Here is a 12,930-nt window from a genome sequence, read left to right as displayed (position 1 = left end):
AACAACTAGGCCGCTGGGAGCTGGGGCACCCTAGAAGACAGCTCTTTTCTGGGAAGCTGAGCCTACTGGCCAGGATTATGGATTTCATTATTACAGAGGGTCTTTGGGATGGGACTGGCAGTGCATGGCACCCCCTGGAGTCGTGCCAGGTACACCTTGCACTATGGTAGGAAGGGGCCAACCCCGACTCCAAAGCCATTCCACTCGCCCTTCCTCTCAGCTAAGTCACCCTGGGGACTCCCAGGGCCTGGGCTCCTGGAGAAGGGACTATCAAACAAACAGAACCCCCAAATTGTGCGGTATCTCCCTCTCTTGCATTCACACCACAGCAAACCTCCTCAGGCTTCTCTTCCCATTAGACACCTATATAATTAAGTCTTCAAGGTTTCTTGGAAATAACCACTCCCCCAAGCTCCCCACCCCTCCTCCTTTCTGGCGCATCCCTCTTTCCCTGCGGAGGAACATTTCTTCACATCCCAGACCCACCCACCCCTGCCCAGTGGCTGGACTCAAAGGATAATCGGGTCTTTTGCTGTGAATGCCTCCTGGTGGGTTTTGCCGGCTAATACTATGGAGAAATCTCAGGCTGCCAGAGGAAAAGGAGAGCCTTTCCAGTGCACTGCGGCCCCTTTAAAAAGCTGAGTCGGATTTTTTTTTTTTTTTTTTTTTAGCCGTATGACTATATTAGGTGACACAAAACTGCTCATCGCTCCTGTCATCGCGGCCCCCGGCCCAATGGCAGGCTGAGCCCCCCCTCCCTCCTGCCTTGTCCCGCCTCTCCTGCCCCTTTGCTCGGCGCTACCTGCTGTCTGGCCACATCCCGAGCGCGAAGGCGGGTGCGCGCGCCGGCGGCGGGCATCATGCAGCGAGGGTGCCAGGGGCTGTGGGCAGCGCCGCTCTCTGCCGCCCACCTGGCGCTGTGAGCCTGGCGCTGCCACCATGTTCCCCAGCCCTGCGCTCACGCCTACGCCTTTCTCTGTCAAAGACATCCTGAACCTGGAGCAGCAGCAGCGCAGCCTGGCCGCCGGGGAGCTCTCGACTCGCCTGGAGGCCACCCTGGCGCCCGCCTCCTGCATGCTGGCCGCCTTCAAACCCGAGGTCTACGCCGGGCCCGAGCCGGCCGCGCCCGGCCTCCCCGAACTGCGCGCCGAGCTGGGCCCCGCGCCCCTCGCCGGCCAAGTGCGCGCCCGCCTTTCCCGCGGCCCCCTCCTTCTACTCGCGCGCCTATGGCGACCCCGACCCGGCTAAGGACCCTCGAGCCGATAAGAAAGGTGAGAAGGAAAACACTAGTCCCCTCTCCTCTCCCTCCCTCCGGGCAACAGGCAACCAAGTTGTTTTCGTCCCCAAAATCCGCCGCCAAGAATCTCAAGCCGGGCAGCAACAGGGGCGCGCAACTTGGCCGAGGGTCGGGCGCGGGGGACTCGGAGTATTAGAAAAGAGGTGGTCTGGAGGGCGCCCGTGCCCCCGCCCAATCTGAGGTAAGGAGGGAATGCCGGATTGAGAGGATCAGAAAGGAGAGACAAAAAAAAAAAAAAGTTCGGCCTAACAAAGCCTCAGGCAGTGGCGGCCCTGCTCCGGGATCTGTTACCAAGTTGAGCCCTCGGTTTGTAGTAGATAGAACTGAGAGACGTAGGTATTCTCGACATCTTTGGGTCTTTGAAACGCTTTTGGATTTATGCGTCTTTTTGACGATCTGATGAAAACCGCTAAGCAGAAATTAATACTCTGCTCTCCAGACACACGTTTGCACACAATTTGGGGAGGGTCCTGGACCTTCTGTAGGCCCGGTTTCTGGGGCTTTTCCTCCTTTGTGCCGGGAGAGTGGGGTCTTTGGGAACCAGGGCATTGGTTTACACATTGGAATCTGCGGATCCTGGGGGATCTAACATAGCGGCTTTATTTCCCCAGCACGATTTCCCAGCGCCGCAAGGGCCGAGAGGTTCTCTCGCGGGAAACGTTAGAAAATGCCGCGCGACTGAAGCCGCCGGGTAGTAGAGAAGACGGCCCGGGAAGGTGGCCGGATCCTCGCCAGGCCATCCCAGGGCCGGGGCGAGAGGCAGGCAGGGCCGCGGAAACCGGCTCCGTGGGGAGGCCCGAGACGCAGGCGGGATCTCCGCGCAACCCGGGGAGGCCGGGGTTACTGGGTGAAGGGCCGCTGTGAGCCGGGATGGGTTCGTAGGCTTGTCTAGGGGGAGGCCCGGGGACAGCTGCGGGAGGGCACGGCGGCTAGAACTGGTCGCTACTCACTGGATCCAGCTCGAGCGTGAGGGCAGTGCGTATTCCGAGGCCTCCTGGCCGCCCGCGGCTCCTTGGGCGCCGCGCAAAACCCACGGCAGCCGGTCGGGGCTTTCGGTAACCAAACCAACTCCTGTTCGCCCTGTTCCTTCGGTTCCCTAATTTTGAGACAATGCGGCAGCCTCCGGGGTGAGGTCTCTTCTCCCTCCATTTAACTTCTCAAACCAAAGTAGCCCTAATCGTTCACCCCAGCGCATCAAGTGGTTTTATTTTCTTTGCAGCCTGAAATCTTAGTCACTGTCTCGCTCACCTGGATATGAACTGCCCAAGGGCAGGACACTCTCTTGTCCTGTTCTCCAGAGCCGAGAGCCGTGCCTGGTATATAATAGACGTTCAATAAATGCTAGCAGACTGTGAGCGAGAGCCGAGCTGTGCGTGCCGCCCAGCGCACTTGCCAGGGTGAATCGCAGCCAAGCTGGGCGCCCGAGGCAGGACGGTGCACCCGCGAGGGCCCAGCACCCAGCGGGGGCTCCGTGGGCCGGGCCGCTCTGACCAGAGCGTCTCTCTGCCTCTCTGTCCCCCTTAGAGCTGTGCGTGCTGCAGAAGACGGTGGAGCTGGAGAAGCCGCCCGAGGCCGACAGCGCGGAGCGGCCGCGGGCGCGACGGCGGAGGAAGCCGCGCGTGCTCTTCTCCCAGGCGCAGGTCTACGAGCTGGAGCGGCGCTTCAAGCAGCAGCGGTACCTGTCGGCTCCTGAGCGCGACCAGCTGGCCAGCGTGCTGAAGCTCACGTCTACGCAGGTCAAGATCTGGTTCCAGAACCGACGCTACAAGTGCAAACGGCAGCGGCAGGACCAGACTCTGGAGCTGGTGGGGCTGCCCCCGCCGCCGCCGCCGCCGGCGCGCAGGATCGCGGTGCCGGTGCTGGTGCGCGACGGCAAGCCGTGCCTGGGGGACTCGGCGCCCTACGCGCCCGCCTACGGCGTGGGCCTCAACACCTACGGCTACAACGCCTACCCCGCCTACCCGGGGTACGGCGGCGCAGCCTGCAGCCCTGGCTACAGCTGCGCCGCCGCTTACCCTGCCGGGCCGTCCCCCGCGCAGCCCGCCGCGGCCTCCGCCAACAACAGTTTCGTGAACTTCGGCGTCGGGGACTTGAACGCGGTGCAGAGCCCCGGGATTCCACAGGGCAACTCCGGGGTGTCCACGCTGCACGGGATCCGAGCCTGGTAGGGAAGGGACCCCGCCTGGGGAGCCCTCCACCAATCCCACCTCAAGGGAGGGGCGCTGACTCTCGGGGTGGGGTCGGGGTGCTCCGGGACTCGACCCTTCGCCCCTCGGAATTCACGTTACACTCCGGCGGAGGCCTCGGAGCTTTTTAAAAAATTTCCCGTCCAAGTGCGCCTTTCTCCCGACGCACAGGAGAGTTTGTGGCGGGCTTCACGCAGTCTGCGGTGAGTGGTCCCGCAGCTAGGTGCCTTGGCCGCCGCCCCGGGAGGCCCTCTGAGCGCCCACGGGAGCCCCAGACGGGCCCAAGCCCAGCCAAATAGAGCTGGGAGCAGGGAGCCTAAGATCCGGCCACCCTTCCCCTAGCCTGGGCCCGGCGCCCGGGCCCTTGGCTACCTTGGCGCCCCCCACCCACCCGTATTTATGTTTTTACCTGTTGCTGTAAGAAATGAGACTCCCCTTCCCATTAAAGAGAGTGCGCTGACCCCTCACGTGTGCTTCTTTCAGCTCGTTGCGCTTCAGAAACTGAATTATGGAGGAGAGAGCAGCAGGGCCAGCGGCGTTGCAGGCATAGTCATTCCCGGGGCAAATTAATAATGAGGGTAATAATAAAAACTAACCCCTTTACTGGACCCCATGTCAGGTGCTCTCTGGGATTACCTCATGTAATCCTCAGTAATCCAAAGAGGGAGGTCTTATTTTAAAGTTTAGCAAAATGAGGCCTGCAGAGGTTTAATGACTCGCTTTGTGTGTAAATGGCCAGTACTGGCAGAGCTGAGGTTCGATTCCAGTTCTGTCCCATTGCAGAGATAGGAGTCCCCGCCCAGATCTCTCAAACTCGCCTCCTTTTACCCTACAATGTGCCAGGCACTGTTCCAGGCGCTGGGCATTAAATGGACAGCAAAGAGGAGCAGGGCCCTATGTGAGAGGAGCGCACAGTAACTTGATGGGTTTGAGAGAACACCTCAGCCCATTTGCTAAGAAGCAAAGTATTTATCAAGCTGCCGGCCCCAGCCTGGCTGTACTCCGGATCAAAGTACGGCCTGGGGTCCTGGCATCCCGGGTCTCACCGGCTACCCGACTCTGCCGCAGGGGCTGGACCGCCGAGAGGGGTCCTCCCAGAAGGCCAGGACAACTGGAACTAAGCCACATGAATTCACATCGGCAGGGAAGCCCCTGCACCCCAACCCAACAGATCTCCTCTCCTCAAGGCATTTAACTCATGTTTCCGTAGTCCTGACCGAGGAATGCTACTGTACCAGTTTCACAGATAAAGAAAGCTAGGGATGGGCAAAATCGAGCTAAAAACCCACTGGCTGTGTGACTTGCTGGCTGTGCAACTCAGTAAAATATGGGTAACGGGGACCTGGCTGAGTCCATGTCCCACCAGTCAGCAGGAGCACGGGCCCAGCAGAAACTAACCTTCAAAACTTAAAAAACAAAAGCTACCAAAGCAGAAGGGAGCCGGGCCCGTGTGTTCCTACAAAGGAACAGGTTTTTCTGAGATGTGACCAGAGAAGCGCGAGCAGGGTGGGGTGGGATGCCCGCACGTAGGGGCGCTGGCTCCCGGATGCAGCCAGAACAGTGCTCGTGACAGCCAGGGAGAGCGCTGCGCGGTGTGCGCACCAGACGCCCGGGAAGCGGTGCCCAGTCGGGCCGGCGGCGCTATTGAGAGCCCATCTGCCGCCAGGCAGCGCTGCCAGCGCCAGCACTGTATGTCCGTACTGGGTGTCTCCTGCCAGGCCCACCCCGCCTGCTGGAGAGGGAGAGATTCCTGGAGCTTCTAAGCTCTACCACTTGTCTGCAGCCAAGCAGGCTGGTGGTAGGGTATTGCTATCAGCTCTGGGGTGCAGAGACTCGACCATCAAGGAGGTTAAGGGTGGGCTATGGGGATGAGGAGGAATTCGGGGAGCTCAGGGCCTGGAACCCGAATTCCCTCTGCTTTAAGGTTCAAGTCCGAGGGGCGAGGGCCACAGGGAGCTCAGCCCCGACCACCGGCCTCCTGGCCCAGCCAGCCGGCTGCGAGGCTTTACCGTGTCCGCGTTCCGCTCCCGCAGCCGCTCTGCGGGTTACACGCCGTGGTCCCATTTCACTGCGGAGGACCCTGAGTCCCCGCCAGGACCCCAGACCAGTTCTTAAGCAGTTTTTGGCGTTCTGCTCCCAGGCAACTCCGGCCCGCAGTGCTGGTAGGCGACCTTACACAGCCCTGCGCTCTCCGTGCACTCGGTGCGCTGGAACGCGACCTTCGGGGATCCAGCGGGCCATTTCCCGCTTGCATTTCCCTGCAGTCACAGTAGAGGTTTCACCTAGGGCTCTGCCGCGAGGATCTCTCCACGATCCCTCATCTTTGCTTCCATCCTCTCCCTTTAAGGGACCCGCTGAGTGACCCCGAGGTCTCCCTGCGCCTTTGCGGAAGCGCTCCGGAAAGGGTAACGCGAGCTGGCTGGCGAGCCCCCGGGCTAAGCGCTTCGCAGGAATTCTCTAACCTAACTCGGCTTCATTTGCAGACCAGGAAACGCAGTACTAGAGGGGTTACGATGACGGTCAAGGTCAAACAGTGCCTACGCGCGGAGCGAGAAGGCGCAGCCAGCACGCATAGGCTGAGGGGCGGCGCCGCGCGGGTAGACGGGGCCAGAGCCGGCCAGGGCGGGCACGTCGCTCCCGGGCCCAGCGGCGAGCGAACGCCACGCTCCCCCCAGCGGTGTCAGGATCCCAGGCCGCAGCCGAGGTCTGTACCCGAGGACCTGTGGAGCGCGGAGATCTGGGCGGCGCCACCGGCGGCCCTCACCCGGCCTGGCTCCACGATACCTCCGGCCGAGGTCCTCACCCAGCAGCGTGGGGCTCGGGAGCCAGGGCGCCCGGGGCGCGGGCAGGAGCAAAGGAATCCGAACCAAACCGCGCGGCGCGTTCCCCGAGCGACACCTCCCAGCCCCCGCCGACTTACATCTATCGCGTGTTTTGCTCTTAAATTATTATTCGAACGACGCGTGCAGGATGAGAAAATTCAACGAGGAGCGAAAAGTGGGGAACAACCCCGAACGCCTCCGATGTGGCAAAGCGCGCCGAGGCCGGATGGTGCCGGCGCGGCCTCCGCAGGCTCCGAGGGCCTAGAAGTCACGGTGGAGCCTGGCTATTTTTATTAATTAAAAAACTCAAACAAGCACACCCCGCCGTTTAAAAAAAAAAATCAAAGAGATAGTGAAAAAGAGAAGAAAAGAAAACTTTTTCAGTCTGGGGGGCGGGGGCGGATAGGCCCGTATCCCCAGAATAAAGGGCCGGGCCCCCGCTTTCCTCATCGGTTCCTGGTGGCGGCTCTGGCCCAAATCAGAATGGCCCCATCCTTCTATTTCGTTTAGATTTCTCCTTAAATCGACGCCGTGTTTTATATTAAATAACTAAATCTGAAAAGGACGCGCAGACCGCGGCATCTCCAGCAGCAGCCGGGCTTGCAGCCCCGCGGGTCGGCGCGATCGCCCTTCGCGTCCCCCGCCCGTGCCCTGCGACCGCCCACTTGCTCTGCCCAGCGCCATCCACCCTTCCTCCTCCAGGAAGCATTCCGTGCTTGTGCGCTACACCCCGGTGTGTGCGAGGCCGTAGCCCCGTGGCCTCCGGGGGCCACTGACTGAATTTCATTTATTAATCTCTCATGGTGTTTACCGCGAGCCTGGATCCATCCTGGACTCTTTACAAACGTAAACGCACTTAATGCTCATTTTTTGAAAAACAGGTCGTTTGAGGAAACAGAGGTAGAATCACTCTTAGGTCCGGAGAGGAGTAATTTGTGCAGGGCGCACAGCTGGGAAATGCCAGAGCTTGTTTTAAACCCAGGCAGTCTGGTACTAGAGCTCAGAGCACCGGGCATCTCCATGCCTAGCTTGGGCCCGGCAAGGAGTAGGTGCCACAGGGGAGCGAGAGCAGCCCAGTGGTTGAGCGCCTGCTTCCCATGTACCACGCGCAGGGCTCAATACCCTCCTGCCTCCTTTTTTTTAAAAAAGGCGCCAAGAAATATTTAATTGATTAAAAAGTACAGTAAATAATATGAGCCAACAATTCCTCAAAGAGTTCTAGGTGCCAGGCCCAACAAGCCAAAGAGGTAGGCACGGTTATTATACGCTTTGGGCGGGGAGGAAACTGAGGCGCAGAGAGAAGTGACCTGCCCAGGATCTCACAGCTGGGATTCCCTAGCTCAGTCTGCAGCTTCTCAGAGAAGAGTTTGCCAGAGAGAAAGGTGAGCAGTGCGGGGCCTGGCAGGAGGGTCCACCCAGAGCAGCCCTGAGCTCCACCAGCCCTGCGCCTACCCCCAGCTGCAGGGGGTAGCAGCGAGGACTATTGCCCAACATCTGTTGGCGCTTACTTTGCACGAGGCCGGGGACTAAGTGCTGACTATGCAGATCTCATTCTGTCCTTCCTCAAGGAGGAAATTGAAACCCAGGCGTGGCCTACCTAAGGCCACTCTGGTAGGAAGTGGTAAAGCCCATACTTGAACCCAGACGATTAGACCAGAGCCCCCGCTCCTGAAACCACTCCCAGCAGTACCCAACCTGCCTGAAGACACCAAATGCCCGGGGGCTGGGACAACCCCAAAGCGCCCTTGAATTGGAGTCCTCCAGTACACCAGGTGATTCTCCTCATCTGGCAAGTTGGAGAACCGCAACTCGCAGAGGCTCTTGAGGGCCCGGGAGAAACTGGAGTCAGATTTCCCCTCCCAGATCAAGCCCTCGCATCTCAGGGTCTCTGCATGTTTGCCGTGACCCAGTGGCTGTGGCTAAACCACCAGCTCTGGAAGCCTGGGGCCTCTGCAGGGGGCGGGAGGGTGGAGGGGTAGGAGTGGGGGGGTGGAGGGGAGGGAGGGACCCTGGGACACCCTGTCCCGGCCCAGGCCATAGAGCCATCCTATGGCCTATAAAGCCCAAGTCCTGCCACGGCAGCCCAATGCTGTATCAGAAGAAAGGAATGGGGGGGGGGGGGCGGGGTATTTGGAGACGGTCAATCTGTTCTGCCCAAATCCTCAGCTATACCCTGGAGTCCCCAGGAAAGGTGGTGGTGGGGGAGGCAAACAGGCCGCATTGGGGGCTTAAAGTGTGCCAGGCTCTCAGCTGGCCCTGGGACCTTCTGAGATCATCAGTGTCACAATAAACTGGTATTGTCGACTCCATTAAACAGATGAAGGAGGTGAGATATGAAAAGTTTTCGTCACTTGCCCCATCATTCCCACAGTTAGGAAAGAGTCAAGCCGAGTTCTAACACCAAACCACCTTCCTTCCGGTACACCCCAAGCTTCCCCATCCCCCAACTCCAGTTGGCAGTAACCTCAGGTGGCTCCCATTAGCACCGTCCCCCTCTTGGAAGCTGGTTGCCTGTCCTCAGGTTTTTAGAGAAGATCTTTACAAAATGCAGCAATCTTGTTCTGTGGCCCTTCAAAATCCCTGCACAATTTTAACAATAGGAAACACAATTGTTGATGGCCTTGGTTTAGGTTCCTGCTTATCAGTTAAAAAGAATAATCTCCCCTTTTCCACAACTCCAGCCAAATATGATGCTCAATTCCCACCACATTTGTCCTCACTGGTGACGCTTTGACTCTTCCTTCTTTCCAGGATGCAGATTTCCTAACCATCTAGTGTAAGCACCTCAAAACCCTTTTGACACAAGTAAAATTTCAACAAGCGAATCAAGTGATGGTTTAAATGTCCCTAAGCGTTATATAAACTAATGTAATCCCATCAAAATGCTAACATGTATTTGTGTACTGTGTAACTTGACAAGCTGATCAGAAAACTTACATGGAAGAGTATAAAGGTCTAAGAATAGCCAAGACGTTCTTACATAAGGAAAAGGTAGGCGTGCTTTACCATCAGCTAGCAAGGCCTATAAAGCCCTGGTAGGTGACACAGTGTGGTTCAGATAAGTAGACAATCAACGGAACAGAACGGGGAGCCCATACCCAGACATGTACACCTGTGGTCCATGGCAGAGGTGCTCCTGAAGGTCAGTGCAGAAAGGGTGGACATTTCTAAAATCCGTGCTCCCGAAGACAAAAAAACAAAACACGCACAAAAAACAAAAACAGATGAAATTAGACCCCTACCTCACACCATTCACAAGATAAAATCAAGGTTAAAGACCCAAATGTGAAAAAGTAAAATTATACGATATTTAGAAGACCCTGTAAGAAAATATTTTTATGACTTTGTTGTAGGAAACATTTCCTTAAACATGACACTGAAAATACACAAACCTTAAAGGAAAAGTTTGACTGACTACATTAAAATTTAAAACCTATACTCACCAAAAGACACAACAAATAGAGTTAAAAAAAAAAAAAGGCAAGACAAACCACAAGCTGGAAGAAAATATTAGCAATAGATATAACCAACAAAGCATTAGTGTCCAGAATATATAATGAAATCCTCAAATTCTCTTCCTTGCTGCTGTAGCTGGCATACTGCTGCCTTGAGGCCTTTGCATTGGCTTAGGATACCCTTCCCCCAGATAGCTGTGCAGCTACTGCCTCATCTGCTTTGACTCTTTGCTCAAATGCCACCTTATCATGAGGCCCTTCTGGACTACCCTATTTAAAACTGTACCCCCATGCAACACACCCCTGATATTCCCTACCCTGCATATATTGTAAATGTTCAACTAACTTTTACAAATCACACATAATTGTATGTGTATGTAGCATGCTATATTTCACAATTTTAAAATGCACCCCATAGTCCATCATGGTGTCCTAAGTTTCAGGACTTAGCCTTGGACTAGCAGGGCTCCAAGGTACCGGGGATTGAACCTGGGACCTTGTACATGGAAAGCAAGCACTCAACTACTGTGCGACACCTACTCCCCAAGATATATGTATATATATATTTTTAAAAGGTTTATTTATTTATACCGCCCCCCCACCCCCGCCTTTGTCTGTTCTCTGTGCCCATTCGCTGTGCATTCTTCTGTGTCTGCTTGTCTTCTCTTTAGGCAGCACTGGGAACCAATCCTGGGACCTTCCAGAGTGGGAGAGAGGTGCTCAGTCTCTTGTGCCACCTCAGCTCCTGATCTGCTGTGTCTCTTATTGTCTCTCCTCTGTATCTCTATTTGTTGCGTCATATTGCTGTGCCAGCTTTCTGTGCGGGGCAGCACTCATGAGTGGGCCAGCACTCCTGTGTGGGACAGTGTGCCACTCAGGCCAGCTCACCATATGGGCCAGCTTGCATTCACCAGGAGGCCCTGGGAATCGAACCTGTACCTCCCATATGGTAGACGGGAGCCCATTCGCTTGAGCCAACATCCTTTTCACCCTTTTAAAGTGAAAGAAAGCAAGATTAAAACTGTGCTTCCAGGAAGATGCCAATAATGTAAACAATCATACATAGTTGTAAACTAGTGCATCATCGTTGATTATTTTAGATTAGCTGGAGACCGTTTTTCCTAGCTTGCAGATGTTTATTTAGCCTGCTGTGCACTAAGTCCTTTAAAGCCATAACCACACAACAACCCTGTGAGATGGACCCACATGCTCTCTAAACTGAGGAAACAGAGATGAAGGGAATCACAAGTCACACAACCATAGGTGCTTCAGTGAAAATCAGAGCTTAGATGTCTCTCACATTCGTTTTTTTTTAAGATTTATTTATTTATTTATTTATTTATTTATTTATTTATTTCTTCCCCTGCCCCCCCCAGTTGTCTGTTCTCTGTGTCCATTTGCTGGATCTTCTTTGTCCGCTTATGTTGCTGTCAGCAGTGTCTCTTTTTGTTGCATCATCTTGACGTGTCAGCTCTCCCTGTGTGGGGCACCATTCCTGGGCAGGCTGCACTTTCTTTCGCTCTGGGCGGCTCTCCTTATGGGGCGCACTCCTTGCACGTGGGGCTCCCCTACGTGGGGGACACCCCTGCGTGGCACCGCACTCCTTGCACGCATCAGCACTGCGCATGGGCCAGCTGCACACGGGTCAAGGAGCCCGGGGTTTGAACCACGGACCTCCCATGTGTTAGATGGACGCCCTAACCACTGGGCCAAGTCCGCCACTCCTCTCACATCCGTTTTCATGCCCACTTCATCATACCACACCAAGGATGGGTGTGCACTGGGCATGAGGAGGGGTGGGAAGGAAATACACCAAATGATGTCTGGCCAATGATAATTTTGCATTTTATATTTCCTGAAGACCTCAAATAATTCAGATCTGGTTTTTCGTAGATTAAATGGAAAATACAATTCACAGGATGCCAAATTTTGCACTTGAAGGGAAACAATCACTTTTGGTATTGCACTATTTTAAAAGCATATGATTCAAATGTATATACAATATACACTATAAACTCTGATTTCTCTATATTCTAAGTCTTCTACAATGAGCATTGGAAAGTAAATGGAAGTTTAAAAATTATGTAGCTAGGGAGTGAATGTGGCTTAAGCAGTTGAGCACCTGCTTCCCACACAGGAGGTCCTGGGTTCGGTTCCTGATGCCTCCTAACAACAACAACAAAAAAAAAAACAAGCAAACAAATGAGAAAAAGCCAGCTCAGGGTGGTGATGTGGCTCCGTGGTTGAGCACCAGCTTTCTACATACGAGGTCCCAGGTTCAATCCCTGACTCTCGTACTGAAAAAAAAGTCTGTGTATAGAAAGAGCAGTTTGTGGAAGCCCTTTGAGCAACAGGCTTGGAAACTGGGAGTTGGTGGTCAAGGCCAGGGTGAGAAAAATCACTAGTTATCCTTCCCAGAAATTCTGGTGCTTTCGTTCTTGGTCTCCTTTGCTATAGTGGAAGCTCCAGGAGAGCTGTGACCTTGTCTGGAATCCCTAGTGCCTAAGCAGTTCCTGGCACAATGTGGATGCTAAATAGCTACTCAGTGACCGACTGGCTAAATATTGACTGCTAAGCCCTTTCCATTCATTCCTTCAGTTACCCAAACTTGGCCATCACGCGGAGATACTTGTCCCTCCGCTGGGAATTCTAATTCATTAGGTCTTCCACCGCAATACTCCAGAAACCGGGCTGATCTGCTGGGTTTAGGCAGTGCTGCTTATTGCCTTGTGCTGAAACCTGGGTGGCTATTTGGGGGGCATGACCCCTGCTTCTAGGAACTTCAGCCTTAACTCACCTGGAGCCTGGAAACTTTCCTACCAGAGTCAGGTGATGCCCCACCTTCATTGTATCTAACACAAAGTCTTTATGAGGAAGGCAGAGGTGGCTAAAAAAAATAAAATTAAAATTTTAAATTTTAAAAACTGTACCAGGGTTCTCCCTATCTAAACTATTTATTATCCAGATCACTTGGAATAGAAAACAGAAGTCCCCTTCAAATAAAACTATTCACTAAAGAACTAACCATTTAAAAAAAGCAGGTCTCATCTGAACAGCAATTACACTTCTAGGAATTCTTGCAGGTATGTACCAGGAAAGAATCTTAACCGCAGCTATGCAGTCGAGGCATTTGTCCCCACAGCTTCTGGTGGCAGTCCATCAGCAGGCTG

The 12,930-nt window shown here is 54.7% G+C and overlaps 1 protein-coding gene across 1 annotated transcript; it reads left to right on the top strand.

Annotated features, from left to right (window-relative positions):
• Positions 1–509: 509 nt before the first annotated feature.
• NKX2-5 (NK2 homeobox 5) lies at positions 510–3,943 on the top strand. Its single transcript, XM_004446622.2, is given in 3 exon segments — positions 510–1,164; positions 1,166–1,271; positions 2,822–3,943. Coding segments are annotated over 3 exon segments (975 nt in total). The 5' UTR covers positions 510–939; the 3' UTR covers positions 3,466–3,943.
• Positions 3,944–12,930: the final 8,987 nt, after the last annotated feature.

This window comes from Dasypus novemcinctus, chromosome 2 (genome assembly GCF_030445035.2).
Source record: "Dasypus novemcinctus isolate mDasNov1 chromosome 2, mDasNov1.1.hap2, whole genome shotgun sequence".
Lineage (NCBI taxonomy): Eukaryota > Metazoa > Chordata > Mammalia > Cingulata > Dasypodidae > Dasypus > Dasypus novemcinctus.
This window is presented reverse-complemented; position numbering and strand designations above follow the sequence as displayed.